Here is a 26,357-nt window from a genome sequence, read left to right on the forward strand (position 1 = left end):
TCTTCCCGTCCTGCCCTCTTGTCTCTCTTCCCCTTTTCTTTCTTTCTTTCTTCTCTGTCTTGCTTTATTACCCAGGCTGGTCTCAAACTCAGGATCCACCCAGATAGCTGGGATTATAGTTCTGATGTCACTGTACTCAGGATCCACCCAGATAGCTGGGATTACAGTTCTGATGTCACTGTACTCAGGATCCACCCAGATAGCTGGGATTATAGTTCTGATGTCACTGTACTCAGGATCCACCCAGATAGCTGGGATTACAGTTCTGATGTCACTGTACTCAGGATCCACCCAAATAGCTGGGATTACAGTTCTCATGTTACTGTACTTGCCTTCCTTTCACTTTTTACATTGAGGTTGCCTTTGCTCTTTTTTTTAAAAAAACAGATTTTGCCTCAAGTTTATTTGTAAAACAGCGTAGGGCATTGATCACCGAAATAGCGTGTGGGTGTGCGACATCAGCCCATGGGCCTTCACGCTGCAGACAAACCTTTTGTAGGAGCCTTCACGAGGGCCTGGGCGCTACTGGAGCCTAAACTGGAGCTCAGGCCTGGACCTTGGTTTAATCCTTGAGCTTTGACTGGCAGAGCCTACGACTCTTGGCCAGGTAGCTTCTAATCCAGTTCCCAAGATTGGGGTGAGCAAGGAAAGCAAGATGGCCAAGTGTGTGACCGGGGCCATTTGGCTTCTTGGGCTGGGCCACCTTGGGTTGACAGACTCTTGATTGCTTCTGCACACACTCATTGCCTTTGTATTGCTTGCCTGCGTCTTCTTCAGGCCTTTCTTGTGCTTCTTGGTTAAACGTATGTTCCTCAGGAATTTGGGGTTTGACCCCTTTGAGAGAGAGATTTGTGTCTTTGTGACTGGGTTTTCTTGATGCCATTTCTTGTGCCATTTTTGGAATTGGTTATGTGTGGTTTGGTTCTTGGCCTTGGCTGAACTGTAACCCATGGCTCCTGAAGTGCCTGTGCTCTTATATGAGCACTTAATTGAGTAAACTCTTGTAGACTGAAAAGAATTTTTTTATATGTTGGCTGGTAAAATGCCTTCGTTATCTACCCTTCATATGGACTCTGTTTTCCTTGACTTGCCTGTTTCTTCAGCATGCTGAGTCTTGTTATAACGCATCTTGGTGAGGATGTATTTGCCTCTGTCGTCCTTGGATTAACAGTGCTCCCTGAGCTATGTATTCACACCCTTGTGTTTTATGTTTTATAGCACTGGAGCTCACACCCAGATAGTCAGTGCTGTAGCACCGAGGTCAGGATTACAGCAGCCTTATAGAACTAGTCCTTTTTTGTTTTTAGAGACAGGGTTTCTCTGTGTAGCCCTGGCTGTCCTGGAGCTGCTCTGTAGACCAGGCTGGCCTCGAACTCACAGGATCCACCTGCCTCTGCCTTCCAGGTGCTGGGATTAAAGGCGTGTGCCACTATGCCTGGCTCTTCTTCTTTTTTCCATTTTTTTGTATCTTTAATAATTTTAAGTATTTATTTTATGTAAAGTCCTTATATAATTTCTTATTATGAGGAATTCTTAAACTATATCTACTTTCCCATTAAAACCAGAGATTTAAATTTTTTTATAGAACTATTTTTTTTTATTTTTCATAGAACGAGGCAGAATGAATCAAAGGACAGTGCCAACTGAGCATTCACTGCACCTGCAAACTTCTTTCTTCAGTCCCCGTGCATGTGCATGTGTCCTCCTCACAGTCTTCCTGACACAGCCGAAAGGCAAGCCGTAGTGTCTACCTATTTTTCCAGAATACTGAGATTTGTTAGGATTAAATAACTTGCCCAAGATCAGAGAACACCTGACACATTGGTGGTGTGAGAGGGCTTGCAGTTCAGTTTATGCTCTTGTCTCCCGTACCTTTCCCCAGGCTTTCAGAAATAATTGCCTCTCGGTTGTCTGTGAAGGTCCTCATAGTTTACAGATTTTTTTGCATAAGTGGTATATTTAGGTTATGTTTTTGTTTAAGTATTTACTTCTAGTGTTTAGAAGCAGGATCTCATGTAGTCCAGACTAATCTCAAACTCTATATTACATGAACAAAGGTAGCCTAGAACTCCAGGTCCTCCTGCCTCTACCTTCCAAACACTGAGATTGCAGATGGATGCCACCGTGCCTTTCTGGTATGTTGATTAAGAATTTTTAATATTCTTTTGGAGAATTCAATGTTTTTGTTTTAAAGATTTTTTTTTTTTTTGAGACAGGGTCTTGCTGTGTAGTATGGTCTGTCAGGTTCACAGAGTAGCCCAGGTTGTCCTTAAACTCTTACTGGTGCTTCTTCCTCAGCCTCCCTAGTATGGATATATGTGCTACACACTTGACTGAAGATTTGTTTCATATCTTTTTCCATTTTTAATAAACATTTAAAAACATTTTATAAGATTGTTGAAGTGTAAGATTTACAGGTTAAAAATTAATTAAAATTTTCCAGTCTTTTACCTATAGTGAGTCTATTTATATTTCTCATTAGAACCAGATCAATAGTAACCAGCTTCGAAGAGCAGAACAAGAGGTCACCAGTCTGCAGGAGAAGGTGCATTCTCTTTCTGCGAAGAACAAAGGGTTGCTTACCCAGTTAAGTGAGGCAAAGCGCAGACAGGCAGAGATTGAATGCAAGGTAAGTGTCAGTGTGATGCTGCCTTTTATAGATTTATTTATCGTGATTATATACTGTCTTTTTGAGACAGCGTCTCAATATATGGCCTTGGCTAGCCTGGAGCTTGCTGTGTGGACTAAACTGGCCTCAAAGTCTCATTGATTCCTTTGGTTCTGCCTCCCATTGCTGGAATCCAAGGCATGTACCACACCAAGATTAAATTTTCAGACAGGGTTCACTCATTTTGTTCATAGGGTGAATTGCAGAGAAGAAACCTCATTTTTAACCGTAGACTTGGTTAAGTTAATGTCTTACATTGGTTTCTACTAGCTTGACTTTTCATGTTTCTTTCGACTAGTGTGTCTTTAAAACCCAGCTGTGATGGCTTACCTGAAAATGCAGGTGGTGGAGGGTCTGATGCTCCCTACTTGATTCTCACCATGTTAGCAGGCAGTCAGGGTTGCAGTGCTTTCTGGGTAACAGAAACAGAAATGGGTATGCACAGGTAGATCAAGAAAAATGAATACAATTTCCATCTGTTAATCGATTTTGTTTATATGAAGCTTTTTGTTCAAAAAACTATAAGTATTTGAAATAAATTGAACTTTTTATGAAAAGGCTTATAGCAGCTTTAGCTAATGAGGGGGTCAGGGCTGGGGCATCAGGTAGAGGAGTATGGATAGACGTACATAAATACCAGAATAGCTGAAGAGATGCATGTCGTCTGAGCTTTAGAGCTGATTTCTGGAGAGGGTGTGGCGTTTTAAGAGGAACTATTAATCCGTCAGCACAGCTCCTTTAAGAGTCGCAGTGCCCTTGATGCATCCCAGCTTACTATTTTATGAGAAATGAGACTTTCAGTGGCACACACAAAGCTGTAATTCCATCAACTTGTTCTGGTGTTATTAAAAACCAGGAGTGAAGCTGGAGTGGTTATCTATGTCACTGAGATCCAGAGATGAAATTACATCCTGATAAATATTCATGGTTGTTAGAGTTCAGACTGAAGAAATCTGTAGGCAATACTGACAATTGTTAGCTCAAGAACTGACCCTTTAAAAAGGTACAACTGGACTAATTTAACCATAAAGTTGTATCAAAGGCTACATGAGCAGTGATGGTGCAGTGAGTTGTACCATGCCTTGTCACCCTGATGGCTGATGGACGTTTTGATGTCACACTGCCCTTGTGATTTGTCTTCAGTAGAGAACTAGTGTAATCTTTTCTATAGCAATGCCAGCTTTCTTTAGACATTTTGATAATAGTATTTCTGAATTTAATATTATCGTGGCACCTGTTAGCAAAATAAAATGTTCTTTGGAAGTATTTGTGGAACTTGGCCATGAAGATACTTGTTTTGAGTTTGTCTCAGTAATGGGTAAGGACTCGGAGCCGTGGAGGACTGGGCAGGCTGGCACAGGATTTCCCTTAGTACCCTAGAAGTGTGCCCAGGACCCTCACGCTGATGTGCCCCTTGCACTAACTCAGCCGTCTTCACTGCCTTCGCAGATCCTGGTGATTAGTATTAGTGCACTTATTGTTACTCTGGAGCCTAGAGCCTGTCACACTACCCGCTTAGAGTACAATTGAGTAACAACTATAACTTCTCCGAGAAGCAAGTCCCTTATTACATAAATTAGATTCATTTTCATTATGTTTTATATGATTAAAGCTTATGATTTGTTGGTGAGTAACCTTTAAAGCTCTTTTATTTTTCATATATAAGTATCTGAATAGTATCTGTATTATCAACATTTTTACTCTATAAATGAGTTTGAATAGTCTCACTTCAAATAGCACAAGCCTATAATCCCCCATTTCAGTCCCCAACACTCTGAATCTCGAAAGATTTTTCATAAACTTCACACAGGTTCACTGGAAGGCAACATTTGACTTGAACCGATAGGTGGCCTCTTGCAAGTTGTTGTCCCTTGGGACGTGGATGTTTATGCCTGACTGCTGCAGTACAGATACCGTCTCAGACCCTGCCACATCCTACGAATAGCAGTTTATGCCCTTAATAGTTTGTACAGTCTGAAAAAAATCTCAGTTCCAGACTCAGCTGGGTTTCTCTGTTTTCTTGGTGCTGTAGAACAAGGAGGAAGTCATGGCTGTGAGGCTCCGGGAAGCTGACAGCATAGCCGCCGTGGCTGAACTGAGGCAGCAGATCGCTGAGCTTGAAATTCAGGTACGCTGTGGCCGCCCCCGCGCGCACCAGAACCACCGCGTGTGTATATCTGCCTTCCAGTGACTGCGGTTCTGTTTTCAATACTTCATCTGTCTCAGAGGACTTCTGTGGGGAGTTCATCTGGAGGCCAGAGGGTGAAGTTGAATGTTTTCCTCCGTCGCACTCCACTTTACTAACTTAGGCTGATCTTACTAGTGAACTGCTCCAGGCCCCTTGTCCCCCGTGAGTCTCTGCCTGCTTGGCCTTACATGCAGCTGCCACTCATGTGGGTGCTGAGGTCTGAACTCTGGTCTTCCCTCTCAGGGAAGTGCTCCACCCACTGAGAAATCTCAGCCCACAGGTGCATTTTTACTTATACATAGCATAAAACTTTCAAAATGTACAATTCTGTGACATTAAGAATATTTATGCTGTTGTATGACCACCAACACCATCTTCCTCCAGAACATTTTCAGGAGAGTGGAAGCCTGCCATCCTGGTGTGTTAGGTGGCATCACCTCCTCGTGCACATTGGTGATTTCCCAGAGGCAGTGGTGCCAGTGCCAGGCATCCCTTTACATGATATTTAGCATTTATTTATCTTCTTTGGGGAAAAGTCCACTCACACTCTCGTCCATTAGGATCTGTTTATCTTGTTGGTGATTAGTTGTGGGAGTTCCTTGTGCAAGCCCGTCCAGTGGTATGGTTTACAAATGTTTTCTTCTGCAGGGTACTTTTCTTTTCATGATTTATTTTTTATTTTATTTATCTGTGGCCTACATGTATGTCTGCACCATGTGCATGTAATGCACACAGACGCCACAAGAGGGTGTCGGATCCTTATGGATGGTTGCTAGCTACCATGTGGCTGCTGGGAACAGAATTTGAGTCCTCTGCCAGAGCAATGCTTGTTCTTAACTGCTGAGCTGTCTCTCCAGCACCAAGGTGTAGCAGGTGATTGTTTGGACTGTCAGCTCCTGAATAATGATGCGGAGACTTTTTATTAATTATAAAAGCTTGGCTTTAGCATAGGCTTGTTCCCAACTAGCAATTACAGCTTAAATTAACCTGTTTATGTTAATCTACATTTTGTCCTGTGGCCCATTACCTCTCCTCAGTACCATACATCCAACTTCCTCTGCATCTGGCTGGCGAATTTCCCATCTCAGACTCTTTCCCAGAGTTCCTGTCTCTCCCTGGAAGTCCCGCCTATTCTCTTCTGTCTAATTATTGGCCATTCAGCTCTTTATTAACCCAATCAGAAGGTGCCTTTGGCAGGTGAGGTAAACAGAAATGGATCTTCACATAATATACAAAGAGATTATCCCAGCACCAAAGGTGTTGATAGTCTTTTGATGCATAAAAGCGTTTTTATCTGAAATCTAAAATCTAAGAGAACGTCTAAGTCCATTTTGAATGACACTCATCACCTGTCTGCACTATCACTTCTATTTTAAAAAGAAAATTTAAATTTTTAAAAAAGTGAATGTGGGCCAGACGTGGTGACAACTATTATTCTAATCACCTGCCAGGCTAAAGCAGGAGATTGCAAGTTTGGTGTCAGGATGGGGCACCATGCTGAAGTCCTGCCCCACCTTCCACCCACAACGCCATTTTAAATATCCTAGTTTTCTTTCCTTAGTTCTGTTTCTGTTGTGTTTTGTTTTATGTTTATGAGTATTTTGCCTGCTTATATATCTCTGTATCATGTGGAGACCATCCTTGTGGAGTCAGAAGAGGGTATTGGATGCCCTAGAATTAGAGCTACAAATGATTTACTACCATGTGGGTGCTGAGAACTGGACCTGGGTCCTCTACAAGAGTAAACAATGTTCCTCACTGCTGACCCAGCTCCTGGCCCCATGTCCTATGTTTTTACTACAAAATATGATAACGTATAAGTGTCCTATATGAACAAAGTATTACAGAAATTGTTTGTTTGTTTGGTGTCTTAGTTATGGTTTCTGTTGCTGTGGTAACACTGAGTTCCAAAGCAACCTGGGAGGAAAGAGTTTATTTCATCTTACAGCTTTTCGTTCATTTTCTAGGGAAGTCAGGGTCAGAACATTCAAGGCAGAAACGGAAGCAGAAGCCGTTAAGGAACATTGCTTACTGAGTTACTCTCTGTGGCTTATTCACCCTTTCTTACAGCACCCAGGACCACCAGCACAGGGGTGGCGCACCTACTGTCGTTAATCAAGAAAATTCACCACAGGCTTATCCACAGGCAAAACTGGTGTGTTGTGTGTGTGTGTGTGTGTGTGTGTGTGTGTGTGTATGTTAGGAGGGGGTACTTTTTCTCTATTGTGGTTCCTTCTTCCCAGGTGACTCTACCTTCTACCTTGTGTGGAGTTGACGTAGACTGGCCAGCACAGTATTAGTTTAGTTTTCTGAGAGGTCTCGATATGTAGCCCAGGTTGTCCTGGAACTCACTGTGTAGAGCTGACTGGTCTAGAACTCCCATAAGAACTCATGTCTGTGCATCCAGAGTGCTGTGATTACAGGTGTGAGGAACCATGCCTAGCTTTGGTTACTTAAATCATGCTATTATACACAATTCTATATTGACTTTTCCAAGTTATTGTTCTATTGTTTTGAAGAGACACCATGACCAAGGCAACTCTTGTAAAAGAAAACATTTAATGGGGGTGGGGTTGGTCAGTGGTTACTGTGGTGGGAAGCAGGTAGACACGGTGCCAGAGTAGTAGCCCAGAGCTTTCCATTCTGGTCCGTAGACAGCAGGTGGTGTCAGGGAGGGAGGGAGAGGAGGAGGACAGAGATTTAGACTCAGAGATCCTGGCAGGTACTTTTAAAACCTCAAAGCCTACCCCAATAATGTACCTCCAATAACATCACTCCTGTCTCAACAGGGCCACACCTCTTGATTTTCCCCAGACAGTCCCACTAGCTGGGTACCAAACATAGGGGCCGTGGGTGCCATTCTCATTCAAACCACTGCACCATCTTTCTAAACATCCAATCACAAAATAGCAAGATTTAAATCATGACTTTTAGCTAAGTTTGGTGGCATACGCCTGTGACTTCACAGCCTGCGTGTTGTGCATGTGTGAGTGTGCACTCATGTACACATGCAGTGTGAGTGTGCACTCATGTACACATGCAGTGTGAGTGTGCACTCACGTATATACACGCAGAAGCCAGAACTGAACATGGGGTGTCACACTGAGCCAGAGACTCGCTGTTTTGGTAGATTGACAGGCCAGTGAGCTCCTAGGATGTGCTTGTGTCTGCCTCTCAATGCTGGGGTCACAGACATGTGCTTTTTTCAGTGGACTCTGGAGATTTAAACTGAGGTCTTGATCATGCAGAGCAAACTTTTTTACCCACTGATTCATTTCCCAGCCCCCAAATCTTGTTTGTGTTCAAATACTTACTAAAATGAAGAACCTCATATTCTGCATGTTTTTAAAAGTGAAATCTACATATTACATCGTTTTATGAAAAATGAAATGAAGATGTATGGAATATTCTTCATCTTTTCTCTAACTTGCTGTGCCGAGCCCGTGCTAATCATTATATTGTTACTTTGCTATAAGGTCTGCTTTATCAGTTTCCAGTATAAGTGAGCACATGGGTTTATCCATGTCACAAATGATAGCATTTCTTTTTGTCATTATTTATTACTTTTGGTATTCTAGGCAGAATCTTACTGTGCTGCCCAGACTAGAAGTTTATATGGCCCAGACTGTTCTCTACCCCATGATCCGCTTGCTTCTGCTCTCTGAGTGCTGAGATTACAGGCTGCACAGTCAGAGCTAGCGCAGCCCCAGCCTTTTAAAGGCTGAGTAGCCTCCCGTTGTATGCATGGACATTTTCTTTATCCCTCGTCAACCCATCAACTTCTGTGAAATCAGATGTTTTCCTATTGTGCCCCAAGTCTTCTGTGTCTTTGTATCTTGAGTCTTGATGACTGGACTGTTTGTTAGCACATTTTCAGCCTGGAATAGCTTCAGGACCTTCTTTCCTACCCTCTGAAATGCGGGCCAGAGGTGCCTGTGTAAGGTGTTCAAGTTTTCAGCTTTAGTAGCTAACACCTGCCAACGTTTGCCTGCAAACAAAACTGAAAACCCTCATTTTGAATCTGTCCTAGCGTTTCTGTTTTTTCCTGCCCACCCTTAGTCCATCTCCTGGCTGTTGTGTCTGAAGCAGTTGGAATTCTTCCATCTATTTTCCATTTTCCAGCCTCCACTGCAGGTCTCTGTCTAGCAGTTCGTTACCAGAGCTGCTTTCCTAAAACAAACCGAGCAATCACATCAGAACTCCTCCGCGTGGTTATCCCCGAGACTCCTGTTTCCATCCTCTCCTCTCCCGCGTTCAGCACTGCACCCAGTGTGCTCAAGTGTGTCAAGCGTGTCCTGTTCTGGGGCTTTTGTGCTCCTGCAGGTTTCTGGACCCTCTGCATACTGTTTTCTTCTTAGGTTTTTGTACATTCTACTACTTTTGAGGCAATTTCCTTGTTCTTCCAGGACTGAGGACTGTTCTTTTGATCTGACTTGCTGTTAATTCACTTAATGGCTCAACATTTATTTATTTAATGTAGATTAAGATCCACAGATCGGATGCAGTCCCAGCACTTTGTAGAGAGGATGGAAGATTGAAAGTTCAAGGCCAACATGAGCTAACACAGAGATAATGTCTTAAAGGAAAAAAACCTCTTAAATTATTTTTGTTTAAATCTGAAACCCTTTTTCCAGTTATAAAATATTGCACTTGAGATCATTCGCAGTTGTGGAAACATTTCGAATCATTTCAGTTCCACTGGAGGGGGACTGAGACTTTGTGTTTTGTCTTTCTCCTGATTAATGGTTCCAGTTAATGTTATGTAGCCTTGGTACCTGAAACTCACAAAGATCCTCTTGCCTGTAGCTCCAGGGTGCTGGGATTAAAGGTGTGCACCACCAGACTTGGCATTTGTTAATTTCTCACAAACTAAATTCTCTCAAAGTCTTCATGTGTTAAATCATTGTTATATATAATACATAATCTTTTATTCTTATAATTAAAGTCTGCTTTTAAATATAATTATAAAAACTATACTTTGATAAATATACTTAAAGGAAAAAGACTAATTTTTATAAGTTCTGTAATATTCTATAAATATTTATATATACACACATGCATGTATATATACATACAGGACTAAAATTTATTAAATTTATTTTTAAAGATTCTTAGGTCACTGTGGAGTTTTGAGTCCACCTGCATGTTATTATTTGACATTATGACATCTGTAATTGTTTGTTATTGTTTATAATACTGCCCCTACTTTTGAAGGAACTGTTTTAGTTTAGAAAGTCTTATAGTGATTTTAACTTTTCCCTGAAACTACTTTGTTGTTGTTTGTTTGTTTGTTTGTTTTTCAAGACAGGGTTTCTCTGTGTAGTTCTGGCTGTCCTGGAACTCACTCGGTAGATCAGGCCACCTGCCTCTGTGAGTGCTGGATTAAAGGTGTGTGCCTCTCTCCTTCCTGAAAGTTTTTCAAATGTGTTGCTACCTACACGTCTTCTTAAACAGAATGTTACCTGTTAGTAACGTCTTCTTAAACAGAATGTTACCTGTTAGTAACACAGTTAGTTACTAATTGGTGTCTGGTCACCATTCTGCTACAGTGCTAATGTTAACACAGTTAGTTACTAATGGGTGTTCTGGTCACCATTCTGCTACAGTGCTAATTTAGGGACAATATATTTTCTATCTATAAAAGTCAGTTTTTGAATTCCAAAATGGCATCAGGTGTAAGAAATTAGTATGTCATTTTAATCTTTGGGTAGTCCTTAGTCATTATATAGGTATCTCACTTCATTCCAATCTGTTACTTTCTCAGATAAAGCTCATTTATTTATTTGTTTTTCAGTGCTAAGGATTTACCTCAGTGACATGTGCATTGTATGCAGTCAGTCTAACATGAAGTTAACTAGTCTAAGCTCTTTTTAAAACTTAGGACAGCATCATACTGAGTTTTCCTTTATGCCTCTGACTTGTGACACTCCCACCACAGCCTCCCAAGCGCCACCAAGCCTGGGCCCAGCTTTCTGTCATAATAACAGTCGGATCTTAAAAAAATAAGGATTTTGTACATGAGCATTTTGCTTGTATGTGTGGGTGTGCACAGCATGCCTGATGATGCCCTGGTACTGGAGTTATGTAAGGCTGAGATCCCCCCACCCCCGACAGAGTTCTAGGAACGAGTGGAGCGGGGTCTGCAGAACAGAAAGTGCTCTTAGCTGCTGAGCCATCTCTCCAGCCTCAGCATCCAGTCTGAATTACTATGCTTTAAACTGCTTTGTCTTTTAAACTATTAATTACTGTAGTCTTAAATTTGTTCTTATCAGATACATAAAACCACAATTGAATTGTATTCGTGGATTACTATGTCATGTGTTTATGCTTTGTGTATTGTTTAAATCTGGTTAAACACATCTATTTTCTCAGACATTTATTCATTTGCGATAGGGTCTCAAAACCCCAAATTGTAAATAAAACTAGCATCCCTAAGCCTCGGTATTCTGACTGTTGGCATTACAGGCCTACTTCACTCGCCTGACATGATCCCATGCCTCGGTATTCTGACTGTTGGCATTACAGGCCTACTTCACTCGCTTGACACAATCCCATGCCTCGGTATTCTGACTGTTGGCATTACAGGCCTGCTTCACTGCACCTGACGCAATCCCCATGCCTGGGTATTGTAACTGTTGGCATTACAGGCCTGTTTCACTGTGCCTGGTGCATGTTCTCTTTTCACGGAGAAAGCACAGTGTTGTTCCTCTGGGTTTTGAGAGCACAGTAATTTTTATTATCGCAAGGACTGTGCTGTGCAATAGCACAGGGATTCGGTACTTCTTCCTACCTATAGCTTCTTTCTCCCTTTTCATTCTTTCCCTCCCTCTCTCCCTGCCACATCTGTATTAGGGTCAGATCTTGGGCCTCCTGCATGCCAGGCGAATATTCTGCCACTGTTACATCCTCAGCCCTTCCCACTTTGGCTGGAGGCCTCAAATTTACTAGAGGATGATCTTGAAGTCCTAATCCTCTTTTGCCTTCTAAGGGCTGGGATTACAGGCCTTTGCCACCATGCCAGGCAGCCCACTCACTGGTGGATATTTTTGCTTTTATTTGAATATCTATCTGTGCATGCCAGTGCCAACAGACACCAGAGGATGGTGTTGGATCCCTTGAGCTAAATATTCTCATTTCTGCATGGGTGTACAACCCTGGTTCAGCGTTTTGTTTCTGGATTTATTGTACTTAGAAATGTACTTTCCATACTGGCAACTTTAAATATTCCAGCATACCAGTAACACAGGTACAAGCAGCTGGCGCTTGTGGACACAACACTCCCAGCTCCGCTCTCATCTCTTAGTCTGCTCTCCAGTGTAATCTTCACAGCCACCGTACAGGACAGGAATGGCTAACATCTTTAGAATTGAAGTGACTGAAGCATAGAGAAGATTTTTAAAGTGAGCTGATATTAGCCGGGCGGTGGTGGCGCACGCCTTTAATCCCAGCACTTGGGAGGCAGAGGCAGGCGGATCTCTGTGAGTTCGAGACCAGCCTGGTCTACAAGAGCTAGTTCCAGGACAGGCTCCAAAACCACAGAGAAACCCTGTCTCGAAAAACCAAAAAAAAAAAAAAAAAGTGAGCTGATATTTATAAGGGAACCCACACTTACTCTTTTCAATTAAGACATTTTTTCTTTAGCATAGTAACATTTTGGTAGAGTAGTTTACATTTTTTTCATAATAGATTGTCTCCTGTAATAATTCCTGTAATAACAATAATTATAATTATTCACTACTTGAAACTTTTCTATTCCTTTCCCCTCAGGACATCTGTCCCAATTCCCATCTTCTTCTTCCAGGTGCACACATGCTGTGCTAAACCACGGTGCTGCGCAGCCTTTCTGATCTCCCTGCTTCACTCTGTCTCCTCTAATCTCATCTCAGTCGCCGTGTTTGTCTCTCTGTGATGATGCCTGCTCTCCTGACTCCTCTGTTCTGTAGCTCCGCTACATTGTCGCACTCGCTGTACTTGTTAAATGGTTTTCAGCTTTCTGTCCCACTGTGTGCACCTGAAGTTAATTGAGGGGAAGAACTGTTACTTGGTTTCATTATTTCTAACATCATAAAGTGATAGTCAAAGTATTCCTATTTATTGAAAGAGTGCAACAGTTTATTTCTTGAAATACCATTTTTGATCTTAAATGTTGTTCCCACTTAAAAAAGTGTACACGTGAAAAACAGGTAAAATTATGAATTTAGGTGGAGTATTAACTTCAGGTCAGCCAAGATTTATGGAGTGTTTATGATATGTCTGTCAGTATTCAAACACTACCTGGATTAGTAAACAGAATACAAAAATTTCTCCTCGTTTAGCTTAGTGGTAGAGAAAACATTGAGATGACCAGAAAAAGTGAGTCATAAGGTGCGCAGTTTAGAAGATGATGTCTGTCCCGGTGAAAACAGAGGATTGAGACCGCGTGATCCTCCGCTGATGTGGCCAGGTGAGGCTCATTAGAGAGGACACGAGGCACAGAGGGCTTGAGAGCACTTGCTGCTCTTCCAGAGGACCCAAGACGGGCAGATTTGAGTAAGGACAAGGGCTGTCCAGAGTCAGGAGCTTGTGTGAACAGTCTCAGGTGGAGGAGAATGGGGGAAAGGAGGAAATCTGAAAAAGAAATAGAACCTAAAAGTTTTGGTTTTTCTCTGAGTAATTCGGAAAGTCATTAAAAGGTTTTCAAGTATTTGAGGGATCAGTCAGATAACATTTAATACAAGGCTTGAACTAAACCTCATTCATAATAGTGCTTGTAGGTGTGTGCTGTCTTATGTCGGTGGGAATGGTCAGAAACCAACGTTTCTCCTGTTAGTGGAGTCTGCACTGCTTTGTTGACCCAGATGTTGCCTGACCTTTGCTCTATGTGGCTCCACAGGACTGTCCCTAATTTTCAAGTAGTGGGACAAAGCATAGGAAAGTTCATTTTCGCTCAGTTATGTTGAGGAAAATAGATGAGGATTAAAGCCATGTGATACTTAACCCTGGAACTGAATTATATTTTGGTTATTAAAAAATAAACATGTTGGTTTATAAAAAAACACGTTAGAGACTCTGTGCTAAGTAAGCCCTTGAGTTGGCATGGCTTTGTTACAGGTAGCGCAGATCCAGCGTGGGTCCTCTTCCTGGTACTTTGTAGCGTTTACCCACTTGTGCTGGTTTGCCCAGCAGATAACCTCTAGGGATGCCTCAGATGGGCAATACCCCAACTACTGATGGCTTAGAAACGCCCACTCAGAATTCTGTTCTGACAGCAAATGTGGGATCTAGGTTTAAATCAGTGTGCCCAAAGCAGCCTGCACTTTTGACAGAGATGGAAAGGAAGTGATAAGGTCTTTACTATCACCTTTAAAATATTAATGCTTTTAATTGTGTGAAGTTACTGAACCATGGAATTCTCCATAAAACTTTGTGATTGATTTATACTTTACAGCCTCCTAAACTAGCTGCACAGCAGGTGATAATTTAAATGCTGTACCTTAGCTCTGTTTGCTAAGATTTCATCTGACTCTTGAAGTATATTTATTTATTGTTTTATTTTGAACAACTTAATTAAACAATAAAAGATCTTTGTCTTTCAGGACATTTTTACTTCAGGCATTTTTAAATTTGGAAACAGGTAGTCTGTAACTGTATCACAACACAGAGAGCTGGGTGTAGACACTTCCTCTCGCTTGTGTCTAGTTATTAGGGTTATTATATGATTCAGGGCCCTCTTGCTGCAGACAGATTCCAGTGCACACATTCTGCAGACACTTGTTAGTATAGCTCAAAGCCATGACACACAGTGTTCGGTAGACTGGCAACAGTAGAAAAGCCAGGCCTAGAAACAACAGGGAGGAGATCTGAGTACACCGTGTATGTAATTCATAGTTACTGTCACACGGGCTCATGAATCTTAACCACCATAGCTAATGAATGTAAGAGACTGTCTGGTGTATGAACTGTCTTCTCAAACTGTCTTTAAATCTAAGACTGTTCCAGAAATCATATGCTTTCATCCTTTTTGTTGTTGTGTTTTTTTTTTTTTTTTGAGACAGGGTTTCTCTGTAGCTTTGGAGCCTGTCTTGGAACTAGCTCTGTAGACCAGGCTGGCCTCGAACTCACAGAGCTCCACCTGCTCTGCCTCCCTAGTGCTGGGATTAAAGGCGTGCGCCTCCACTGCCCGGCTGATTTCCTACTTTTTAAGAACTCAGAATTACGTAGAGTTTTAAATATCTGTAACAAAATTAATTCATTGCCAATTAAACTACAACTTATAAGAAACATTCCCCACCTTTTTGTGTGTGAAACCTGATCTCTTCACTTGTATGTTTGTCAGAAATATCTCTTGTGTCTTTCTCTTTGTAGGTCTCTGAAAAAAAGCTAGGAAAAATGAATCTAATTTCTTCCTTCTATACTTTTCAGAACATCATTCTTTGTGTATTTCAGAACGTATGTCTTTATTTTATAATTATCTAATTGTATTTTCATTTTCTTCAGGTTACTAAGAAGACTATTCAAACTTCGTGTCTATGACTTTAAGTTACAGGAAACTGTTTTGAGGATTCATCAGTTGTACAGATCAGTGTGATTTGTTTTTAGATGTTTCAAATGAGTCACACGAAGTCATGGAGAGGCTACCACTTACCACAGTTACTGTTCTGATTAAATTCTTTGTGAGGCTGAGTTATAAATCAGTAATCACTTATTAAAGTTTAGTGGTTAGTCTTGATGTTTCAGTATTACTCCGTCCATTAATCAGGGTGCTGCCTGCCAACTGCCTTACAGTCATTCCGTGTGCAGTCACAGTTCATGAGACCTTTGACTTTAGCAGTTGAGTTGAAAACGACAAAATAGAGCTGAAGAATTCCAACCACGCTGTAGGCAACATTGTGGCCTCTCTGACCGTTGAGCCTGGTTTCATAATACAGCCATTAATGTGTTATTCAATCTTTAAAATAGTAAAGAGAGGCTTCTCAAAGTGTTTTGTAGAGGAGTTTGGCTTTCACCAGAGAGAGCAGCGCGTGACTGTCTTGGTGAGCTGCAGCCTCCTCTTTGGTTGAGTTTTTCATCTGCAGCTGTAACAAATTACTTGTAAAATGTAAGCTCTCCACTTGCATCTGAGACTGAGTAACCTGCCTTGAGTCATGACCCTGCTATACCACAGCCTTCTGTGATACTACTCCCAGAGAAAACCCACATCCTATGTATAACCTTAGATTTATTTTGAAATCTTTATGAAAAGAACATGGGGATATTACTAATTGTTTTTGTTATTTCCTTTATGGCTGTGATGTCTACTTGTAAGCAGTGTTTTTCCTTTTAACAGGACTAAGCTGTCAAGGTCTAATAAATAATTATTTCAAACTCTAAAAGTAAAACAAAATTTTAATAACTGTTTGCATGTGAAAAATTTATTGTATGTCAGACATCTGATGAAAACTCAGAAAGGAGAAAGCCAGTGGGACTTAGGGCAGCCAGTACATACATGTAAGCTAGAAACCATTAACTGGATGATACTAATAAACCACTGAAGGTTACACACTGAAGTTGTTGTTTTTAATGTGCATTGCTGCTTTGCCTACATGAGGATGTCGGGTACCTGGGAACTGGGGTTATAGACCGCTGTGAGCTATAGACGTGCGGTAGCTGGGAAGAGCAGCCAATGCTGAGCTGCTCTCTAGCACCCCCCCCCCTTTTCCTTCTGACAGAATCTTGTGTAGCCCAGGCTGGTTTTGAACTCAGATCCTTCCGCCTTGTCTTAGTGCTGAATTCTAGCATGTGCCCCCATATGATTAATCTCTAAACATTTTAAAACTTATTATTAACCACTGCTTATATATTTTTCTATTTTAGATTTCTTTTGTGTTCTTTTTAAAATTTAATTTGTTTTTTTACTGTGCATGGATGGGTGTGAGTGTGGGTGTGTGCACAACACAGCATGCACATGGAGCGCAGGGACAACTCTGTAGAGTCAGCTCTTCTTCCGCCATGCTCTGCCCAGGCTCTCACTGAGCCGTCTGCAGGCCTTTTGCTTGCTTTGTGTGAACTTTCTTTCTTTCTTTCTTTCTTTCTTTCTTTCTTTCTTTCTTTCTTTCTTTCTTTCTTTCTTTCTTTCCTTCCTTCCTTCCTTCCTTCCTTCCTTCCTTCCTTCCTTCCTTCCTTCCTTCCTTCCTTCCTTTTTTCTTTCTAGATTTATTTATTTATGCGAAGTTCTGCCTGCACACCAGAAGAGGGCGCCAGATCTCATTACAGGTGGTTGTGAGTCGCCATGTGGTTGCTGGGAACTGAACCTGGGTCCTCTAGAAGAGCAGCCAGTCTTCCCAACCTCTGAGCCACCTCTCCAGCCCTTTTTGTGAATTCTTAAGATAGCTGCATAGACACAAAATTAGTTTTAACACAGTGTTTTTATTTTGTTTTTATGGTGTGTATCTGTATGTGTATGTGTTTTAGTGTTAGAATTTGAATCAAGTTACCATGTTTTTAACAATTGTAATCTTACCCTTCAGTAGAATGGTTAGACTTCAGTATTCTCTGGAATCTTCCACATCTTTTTTTTTTTTTTTTTTTTTGGTTTTTCGAGACAGGGTTTCTCTGTGGCTTTGGAGCCTGTCCTGGAACTAGCTCTTGTAGACCAGGCTGGTCTCGAACTCACAGAGATCCGCCTGCCTCTGCCTCCCAAGTGCTGGGATTAAAGGCGTGCGCCACCACCGCCCGGCTCTTCCACATCTTTTAAGAAGAATAAATAGTATAAGACATACTAAATGAAAAAGAACAAAATTGAGACAATTAGCCATTTAGCATGTTATAAGTTTGTTACAAATGTGTTTCATGAACATGTTTGTTAAATATCGCATACATACAATGATATATTTTAAAATATGCACACTTGGGGACTGGAGAAATGGCTCAGCAAAAAAACACTTCCTGCTCTTCCAAAGCACTAGAGTTTGGTTCATTTGGCAGCTCTGAATACCTGTAACTAAAGCTCCAGGAGGTCTAGCACCCTCTTCTGGCTTTTTGTGTAATAGCACACATTTTGCATATGCAAACATGAACATGGTTTTAAAAAATTAAATATGTGCATTTGTATGTATTATGTGCATATTAATATACATGTTTAAATAAATTAGGATATGACTGTTCATTTTCAAAAGACAGTGTGTTTGCCTTAAAATTAATTTGAAGTGTTTATACTGAACCTCATTAAAAATGTTGCAGTATTGCCTCTTAGGAAAATAGAAGGCTCAATGATACAAGCCTAGGATATCTCTGTCTATGAGTTATCTAATTGCTGTAACTTTTAAATAGCTGTATGTTTAAGTTACTTTAAGATAATCATTGCTAGAAAGAAAACAAGAATTATAACCTCCAAATGAAAGGAAGAGCAGCAAAGGAAATTGTTCGCAGGAGACTGTCACACTCCCTCTCTTATCTGAGAGCCTTTGGGTTGTTTGATTTCTGCCTGCTACTCTGGTACATTTTACCACATTTACCTTCACAAGTTGGGTCCAGCGGGGCCTGCCTTTTCCTCTATGTTAAAGGCATGCAGCACTGTGCGCAGTTGTCTTCATGTTTGTATGAAGGCTGTTGATCTTGCTGCTTCTTATATTTTCAATTCTTTACATTTCCCTGGAGTCTCCCACTGACTCAGAGATTCCCCGTCATCTTTGTAACGTAGCCTGCTCCCTCCCCAGTTACTGTATCTCATCTCTATGTTCTCTGTATGTAAGTGTGTGCTCGAGTGTGCCGTGGCTGATACGTGTAGATCAGAGGACCCCTTGTCTACTCCTTACGGGTTCCTGGGGTTGAAATCAGTCTTCAGCTTGGCAGCAAACACCTGTACCCATTGTTGTCTCAGGACTGTATATTATATTGTATAGGCCCTTATCAGTATTTGAATTATCTTCTTTTTAAGAACTAGTTGTTGTCCAGCATGGTGACCATATCTTTAATCCCAGCACTTAGAAAGCAGTGGCAGGCAGATCTCTGTGAATCTGAGGTTAGTCTGTTCTGCATAAGCAAGTTCTAAAATAGCCAGGGCTATATAATAAGACCCTGTCTCAAAAACAAAACGAAACAAAACAAAAGCCCATAGGTACATAAGTTAGAATTTTGTCCAATTTAATTCTGAATGCCTATACCCAGTCTTCTGAACGCTGAGATTATATCCACTGCTTCCATGCCCAGGTAACAATCTCTTTTTGTTTGTTTGTTTGTTTGGTTGGTTTTTTTTTGAGTACCTGCCATGTAATAGACACTATATTTGGTTTACTATGGTTTCTCTTTGTGTTGAAAGATGATTTTAAAACAGTATTTTATTTGGAGTTTTATTAGAGTTCTGAGTGCTCTTGACTGAACAATGCACAGGTTTGCATTTTGACTCTTTTGAAAGTTATTAATTAAATATGTAGAGGGATTATTGTAGATAAAACAAGGCTAAAAGTAGTAAAGTTCCTATTGTAATCACAAACTTGGGTTTGTCTCTAGACGGTAACGAGGCATTTTCAGTCTTTTCAGTCCTTTCAGGGAGTTGATTAGGTTTGATGGTTTATGGAATTACTGTTAATTTAGACATTTGTAATGTTTGTAGGCCAAGTTATATAGAACAGTTCCTTATTCTCAGACAGTGCATAATCAAGGATGTGGTAGTAAATGTCATGATAGCCACTACTTTGGTTTGAAACGGGGAAATTCGGGCAGATGTGAGAGACGAGGTGCCTTGCTATTTGCCTCCAGGTCTTTGAGTATTTTGCTACCTGGGCTATTGGATCTAGTGGGTCAGTTATGAGATCTAATGGGTCAAAATTTCAAAACAAAACTTGCTGATCTGATTGTGTAGAATATTTTAAAACTTTTAGATCGAAACATGGCTTTTTAAAATCAGCTATCTTCCTGTCTAAGGAAGTGCCCTTCCTGTGGCAAGATAGGGTAAGTTTTAACCAACATTGAAACAGATAAAGAAACAAACAGGAATGGCCTTTTAGGCATACCCCATGAAATTTATCTGAAAAATCGGTCTGGCTAAATTTCTAGACTTGAACAAGTCTTTTCTTTCTCTTGCCTTCCCAGTCTCAGTCATATCTAAAAGCACTGAACTCACTTTTCCAGCCACTGTCGAAGCAGCTCAATGATGTCTCTTAGTTGATGTGCAAACTCTTGTTACCTTAAAACATTCTTTTCAGCGTGGCTCGATGCACGCATTTGATTTTAATCTTGGTGATGTGTTGGTGTACAATAGGTGCAGGTGAAGCTGTCTCTGAGTAAAGGTTCCCCCTCCGCCTGACCTGACACATGACTGCATATGCGTGTTTTCTCACCTCTAGGGATCCAGCAGCTGCTGCTATTTTCTAGTAAGCCGCCAGAGAGTGAAACATCCTTAGCATAGTCTGCCTCTTCCTGCTGCTTCCTCTGAATGAGCTTCCGGTGATGAGGGGACAAAATAACTGAGTGTGACTGAGGTCGCCAGCAGCAGTCAGGTGAACACAAGTGTCACCCCTGAGAACAGTAACCATCCGGGACACTCGGTGTGCTGTACTGTCCGACAGTCCCCTTCATTCCCTGTCATACACACAAACACACTTTTGTATGTCCAGAGAATTACTTTGTTTATCAAATATTTGATTTTTTTCTTCATTCTTTAGAGTATTTCTTAATTTTTAGTCACAGGATTCATATGTGTGGACTTTTCTTAGATCTTAAACAATTTTTTTTAGTTCTTCATATATTATCAAACTTAAATAATATTTTCTAAACTGGGCGGGGTGGATCACACGTTTAATCCCAGAACTCAGGAGGCAGAGGCAGGTGGGTCTGTGTGAATTTGAGGCCAGCCTGGTCTACAGAGCAATTTCTAGACCAGTCAGGACTACACAGAGAAACCTTGTCAAAAGCTGAGTTAAGTATGAAAGAGATTTGAGTTCAAAAGTAAGCTAAACTCTTGGAGAGAGGGATCAGCTAGCTAAGACCAGTATGGAGCAGCGCGCCGTGAAAGTGGTAGCGGAACTGGAAGAAAGCATTCTGTTACTAACAGTGATTCGAGAATGTTTATTTAGAGTGTATATTTTTTATTGTGGCTAAAAGAAAATCCAACCTAAATTGGTTTAAGTAATAGAGATTTATTTCCCCTTATTAACTCCTAAGTCTTAGAAGTAGATTGCACTTCAGTGTTGTAGGAGGCTGCTCGTTCGTCTTTGGCCACCCAGGCTCCCGAAATAGTCACTTAGAAACTGTATTAATTACATCACTGCTTGGCCTATTAGCTCTAGTTTCTATTGGCTAACGCTTACATCCTAATTTAAACCATCTCTATTAATCTGGGTATCACCACATGGCTGTGGCTCACCGGTAAGGTTCTAGCTGGCAACTTGCGTCTCCAAACTCCTCCTTCCTTCTCCCAGCATTTAGTAGTTTTCTTTGCCTAGCTCTGTTCTGCCCTGCTGTAGGTCCAAGGCCCAGCATGCAGAGGGGAACCTATTGTGTGGAGCTGCGGGCTGTGTTCCTGCCACCCCAGCTCTGGTCGCCTGCATGGCTAGCTTATGCTCCGAAATAACAACACACAAACTGTATTCTTTTAAACACTGCTTGGCCCATTAGCTCTAGCCCTTACTGGCTAATTCTCATATCCCGATCAATCCATCTCTAATAATCTGTGTAGCACCAGTCTTACCGGGAAAGATTCAGCATGTCTGACCTGGCAGCTTGCTTCATCGCATCTGCTGTGGAGACGGGAGCATGGCCTCTGCTCCAGAGAGCAGAGCTGTCGAGTCTGAGCTCACTTCCTCTTCCTCCCAGCATTCTGTTCTGTTTACTCCACCCACCTATGTTTTAACCTATGAGGGCCAAGCAGTTTCTTTATTACTTAACCAATGAAATCAACAGATTGATATATGACACTCCCACATCAGGAACCCACATCACTTCAGGGATCTTTGACTACGGATCCCAGTTGCTGTTAACCATGGTTCTGTAGGCTCCGCTTTCTTTGCTTTTCTAGATGAGCTTCGCATCCGTGAACAGATGAGTGTCCGTCATCCTCAGTTACTGCATCCACACGGGGCATTCCCACCTGTAGCGTCATGGCAGCGTTCAAAGCGGCCAGTTTTGGAGCATTTGGGTTTTTAAATTAGGAATATCCAACCTGTATGATGACTAAGCTATATAAATTAAGAAATTAAAATTTACTGTGTAGAGTTTGTTGCTTTTTCTTAAAACACAGTTCTGAAGCTTGAGCTAGATGCACACCCAGCCCCCAGAATCTAGTTTAGAGTAGGCTGTCACCTTCATCTCTGGGATATGTTGGAGGGCAATGAGTATGGTTGGCCTCATCACATCCTAACCTCGTAGCTAGGCTGATGGAGTCTAGCAGACACGTTCATCACATTGTTTGGCAGAGATTGGTTCACTGGTTGCTCAAACAGTGTGACTTTTAAAACTTTTGGTGAAGTTTTACACTATATCTTCTTATTCTGGGCATATGATACAGGTTGGATATCTCTAATCTGAAAATCTAAAATAAACTTTTTTGAAGATGACACAGTGCAGCAAGTGAAAAATTCCATGTGTGACCTCTTGACAGGTCTCAATCTAATGTAATTTGATTGAAAAGTATTTTCTGCATATGTGAATAATAAGTTTATAACATGTACGTGAGTGAGGTATGTGTGTACTCCTGCATATGTGAGCAGTGAGGTTGTAGCGTGTACGTGAGTGAGGAGTGCTGTGCACTCTGTAGCCACAGCACGGAGGAGTTTAGGCTGGAGATGACCAGCTGCAGGGCTGAGCCACAGAGTAAGCCGGGTCCAGTCCACATCAGTGTCTGCAGAGGAGGTTAATGCTAGGCCACCTCTGACGTGTGGGGTATAGGCTCGGTCGCCTGTTCTATAGAAATAAACCAAAGTATAAAGGTTGTAAAAAATACATTTTATGTTGTGGATTGGGGTTTGTTTTAAAGACCTCTCATTATACATATGCAAAAATTTCAAAAACTGAACTATAAAACACTTCTCTAAACAGTTTAGAAAAGGGATAACTTAATCTTACTGTTTTTCATTTTAAATTCCTAGGGAAATACAATGACAGTCGTATTCATTACTGGAACAAGATGCAGATTTGTATTTATTTTGTATGTTTGTGCTGGGGAATCTATCTCAAGTCCTCCACCTGCACGCTTACTGAGCTGTATTAAGCCCCCACCCCTATGGCAGGGTCTGTTCAGCCCCGGCTGCTCTTACACTAAGGATGCCCTTGCTTCCAGCTACCAAGTGCTGGGATTATAGTTGTGGGCCACCGTACTTAGCACAAAAGGTAGATTTTAATGCATAGTCAGCAAACCTTTAGAAACAAGATAAAGTGTGAACCATGTGTACTTTTTTAGCAAGTGGTGTGGAGAAAAGGGGAGCGAATTGTTCTGCATTAGTGTGATTTCTTTCCTGTGTGTTATGAACATATACAGACAGTGAAGGCACTGTGTGATTAGCACACGTAGTCACTGTCTCCATCCTGTTAATATTTTGTTTACTTAATTTTTCTGTTGCTTTACCAGATATTCATTTATCCATCATTCTAACCTTCTTATTTTTTGATGCATTTCAAAGTAAGCTTTATTATTTTTTGCTCCTGGACACCTAAGCACTCATATTATTAGCAGTCTGATTTGTTAACCTTTTTGTTAAAGCTTCATACACAGACTCTTTGACTTAAGGCTTAGCTCAAATCCTAATGTAGACATTCTCATGGCAAAGCTAACAGGATGTGCATCTGTGCCTGTTAACAAATACCACTTTATACCCTTGCGATCTGACAAAAGGTGTGTGTGCAAGGTCTCTTTAGCGCATTCATGGAGTGTTGAGCTGTTTCTTTAGTAAACCAGTGAACTGGCAATCTGTTGTTACCAGCTGAACCAGAAGAAAACCTCAAGAATGAAAGTCTCTGGCAGATTTATTAGTGTAGCTGACACTTTCCCCCTGCTTATCAGAAACAAACATATGACACTGCTCGAAAGTAGGAAGCCATAAAATACTTGGAAAAGACTTAAACATTAGGTAATTGAATGAATTGTTTTCACAGTGTTGTTAATTAATATGTAATTCTCAGAATATATTATAGTTCTTCAATATATGTGTGAATATATATTATGCTCTTACACTAAAAGAGGGTCTTTACTAAAGATGCTTTAGAGTAATATTTAACTGAAAGCCTGTTTGTAGGACATTAAAAATCAAGAATTTATAGATTTATTTATTTAATGACAAATTTACACATTTGTCATTAAATAGCATTTGGGGCATTTCTGACTCTTTGTTTCCACTTTTAAAGTATCAGTGATAGCTCCTTAGGCAGAATATTGAATCCCAATACTAAGGCAGGGCACTTTGATGGGTGTGTGTGCAGGACTGGTGTGCTGCTGACTCGTGACAAGTGTTCTGGGCTCCTGTTGGAGCTGCTCAGCCTTCTTCCCCCACCCCAGTTTACCCTTCATGCCTAACAGTTGTTACTCATGTTGCAATTCAAATTTAAATCTAAATGTTATCCCCTAGTCCATTATATCATCAGACTTAATTGAATAGAGGTTTTTTTTCCCCCTCAGAAATTCCTTTTGTCTAGTAAGTACACGTGTAAGGGACATGTGTGTTAGGTTTTGTGGTACTGAGGACTGAACCTAGGACCTCACTTGTGCCAGGCAAGCACAACACCACTGAGGTTTATCTTCAGCCTTTGTTTGTTGGTTTGGGAGTTTTGTTGGTTTGGGGGGAGTCCATATGTATTTTGGATGCCTCTTTTTTCAGAAAAATAGTTTTTATTTAAATTTTTGTTTTAGACTTATTTATTTTTATTTTATGAGTGTTTTGCGTCTATGTAAATATGTATGTGTGTAGACCACATGTTTGCATGGTGCCTGCAGAGATCAGAAAGGGTGTCAGATTCCTTGGAACTGAAGTTACAGGTGATTGTAAGCCACCATATGGGTACTGAGAATCGAACCACAGTCCTCTGCAAGAAGAAGTACTCTTGACCACGGAGGCATGCCTCCATTCCTCTGCCTTTTTATCGTAAAGCTTCTCAGATGTACCTTTTTCATCAGGACCATCTTTCCTCCAGAAAAATCCACTGCTCTAGGAAATTTATTTTTAGCTAAACCCTAATAACCACCTTTGGACTCCATTGTTTAAACAGGCGTTCCTGTCTCACCAGAGTAGTGTCTGCATTGCAGGTGTTCTCCCCCCCCCCCCCCCGCCATAGACGAGCGTGGCATAAACTGCTGTTCTGCTCGTTCTCCAGCCCCCAAACCCAAGGTCTCTGCTCTTCACCATCTTCCTCACACTCTAAGAGTTTATCCTGGGTTAATCATCCTATTTGTGTTGAATGTTATAACAGCCCACGTCTTCCTAGTAAGAGAGTTCACTTCTCATTTAATCAAGATTGTAGATATTATAGGATAGGAAAGTTAGCCACACACCAAAGGATTGCTTAAGACACTTACTGAGTGACTGTTACAAGTTCATCTCCAGTGCCGCTGGGATTGGGACGGAGACTGCTTCCTCTGTAGTGTCTGTCATCGGCTTCATCTCAGTGAGCGCCGGCCCCACAGCCTCTTCCCGGCTGCACTCTTCCTTCCTGTGTGCTCCCCTGTGCTCTGCTCTCCTGCTCTCCTACTTTGAAGAGGAAGAGTTAGTGTGGATCCGAGGAGTAAGGACAGCCATGAGCACCCTGAAGGCCAGTGCAGCGTTCACCAGTCATTTTCTGTTGCCTATGCTGGTTTTTTCTTCTGTGCCTTTAAAATGTTTAAAAAGTGGAATGAATAAAAAAGTAATTAAACATTTATAAATGATCAAATACCATGTTTTAAAAATATTTAATAACAATCTATTTGAAATATTAAATAAGTTTAGTAAATATAGAGTATGAGCTATGTTTTAAATTTCTATTTTAAGCATGAATCTGTAGCTGTATGTATGAAATGTTATTATGTGTCTGTGCACACAAGGAAACATGAATCTGTAGCCGTATGTATGAAATGTTCATGTGTCTGTGCACACAAGGAAACATGAATCTGTAGCCGTATGTATGAAATGTTCATGTGTCTGTGCACACAAGGACACATGAATCTGTAGCTATATGTATGAAATGTTCATGTGTGTCTGTGCACACAAGGAAACTTGAATCTGCAGTTGTATGTATGGTAGCTGTGTGTGTGAAATGTTCATGTGTCTGTGCACACAAGGAAACATGAATCTGTAGCCGTATGTATGAAATGTTCATGTGTGTCTGTGCACACAAGGAAACATGAATCTGTAGCTGTATGTATGAAATGTTCATGTGTCTGTGCACACAAGGAAACATGAATCTGTATGTATGAAATGTTATTATGTGTCTGTGCACACAAGGAAACATGAATCTGTAGCCGTATGTATGAAATGTTCATGTGTCTGTGCACACAAGGAAACATGAATCTGTAGCCGTATGTATGAAATGTTCATGTGTCTGTGCACACAAGGAAACATGAATCTGTAGCTGTATGTATGA

The 26,357-nt window shown here is 41.1% G+C and overlaps 1 protein-coding gene across 9 annotated transcripts in view; it reads left to right on the forward strand.

Moving 5' to 3' along the window:
- Evi5 (ecotropic viral integration site 5) overlaps window positions 1-26,357 on the forward strand; it is a 143,143-nt gene that overhangs the window by 89,887 nt on the left and 26,899 nt on the right. For all 9 annotated transcript variants that reach the window (XM_057771085.1, XM_057771080.1, XM_057771082.1 and 6 more), the window contains 2 exons: window positions 2,483-2,629; window positions 4,701-4,796. In XM_057771085.1, coding sequence (XP_057627068.1) covers window positions 2,483-2,629; window positions 4,701-4,796 — 243 coding nt within the window. The remainder of the gene's footprint in view (window positions 1-2,482; window positions 2,630-4,700; window positions 4,797-26,357) is intronic.

Source organism: Chionomys nivalis, chromosome 6, assembly GCF_950005125.1.
Source record: "Chionomys nivalis chromosome 6, mChiNiv1.1, whole genome shotgun sequence".
NCBI lineage: Eukaryota > Metazoa > Chordata > Mammalia > Rodentia > Cricetidae > Chionomys > Chionomys nivalis.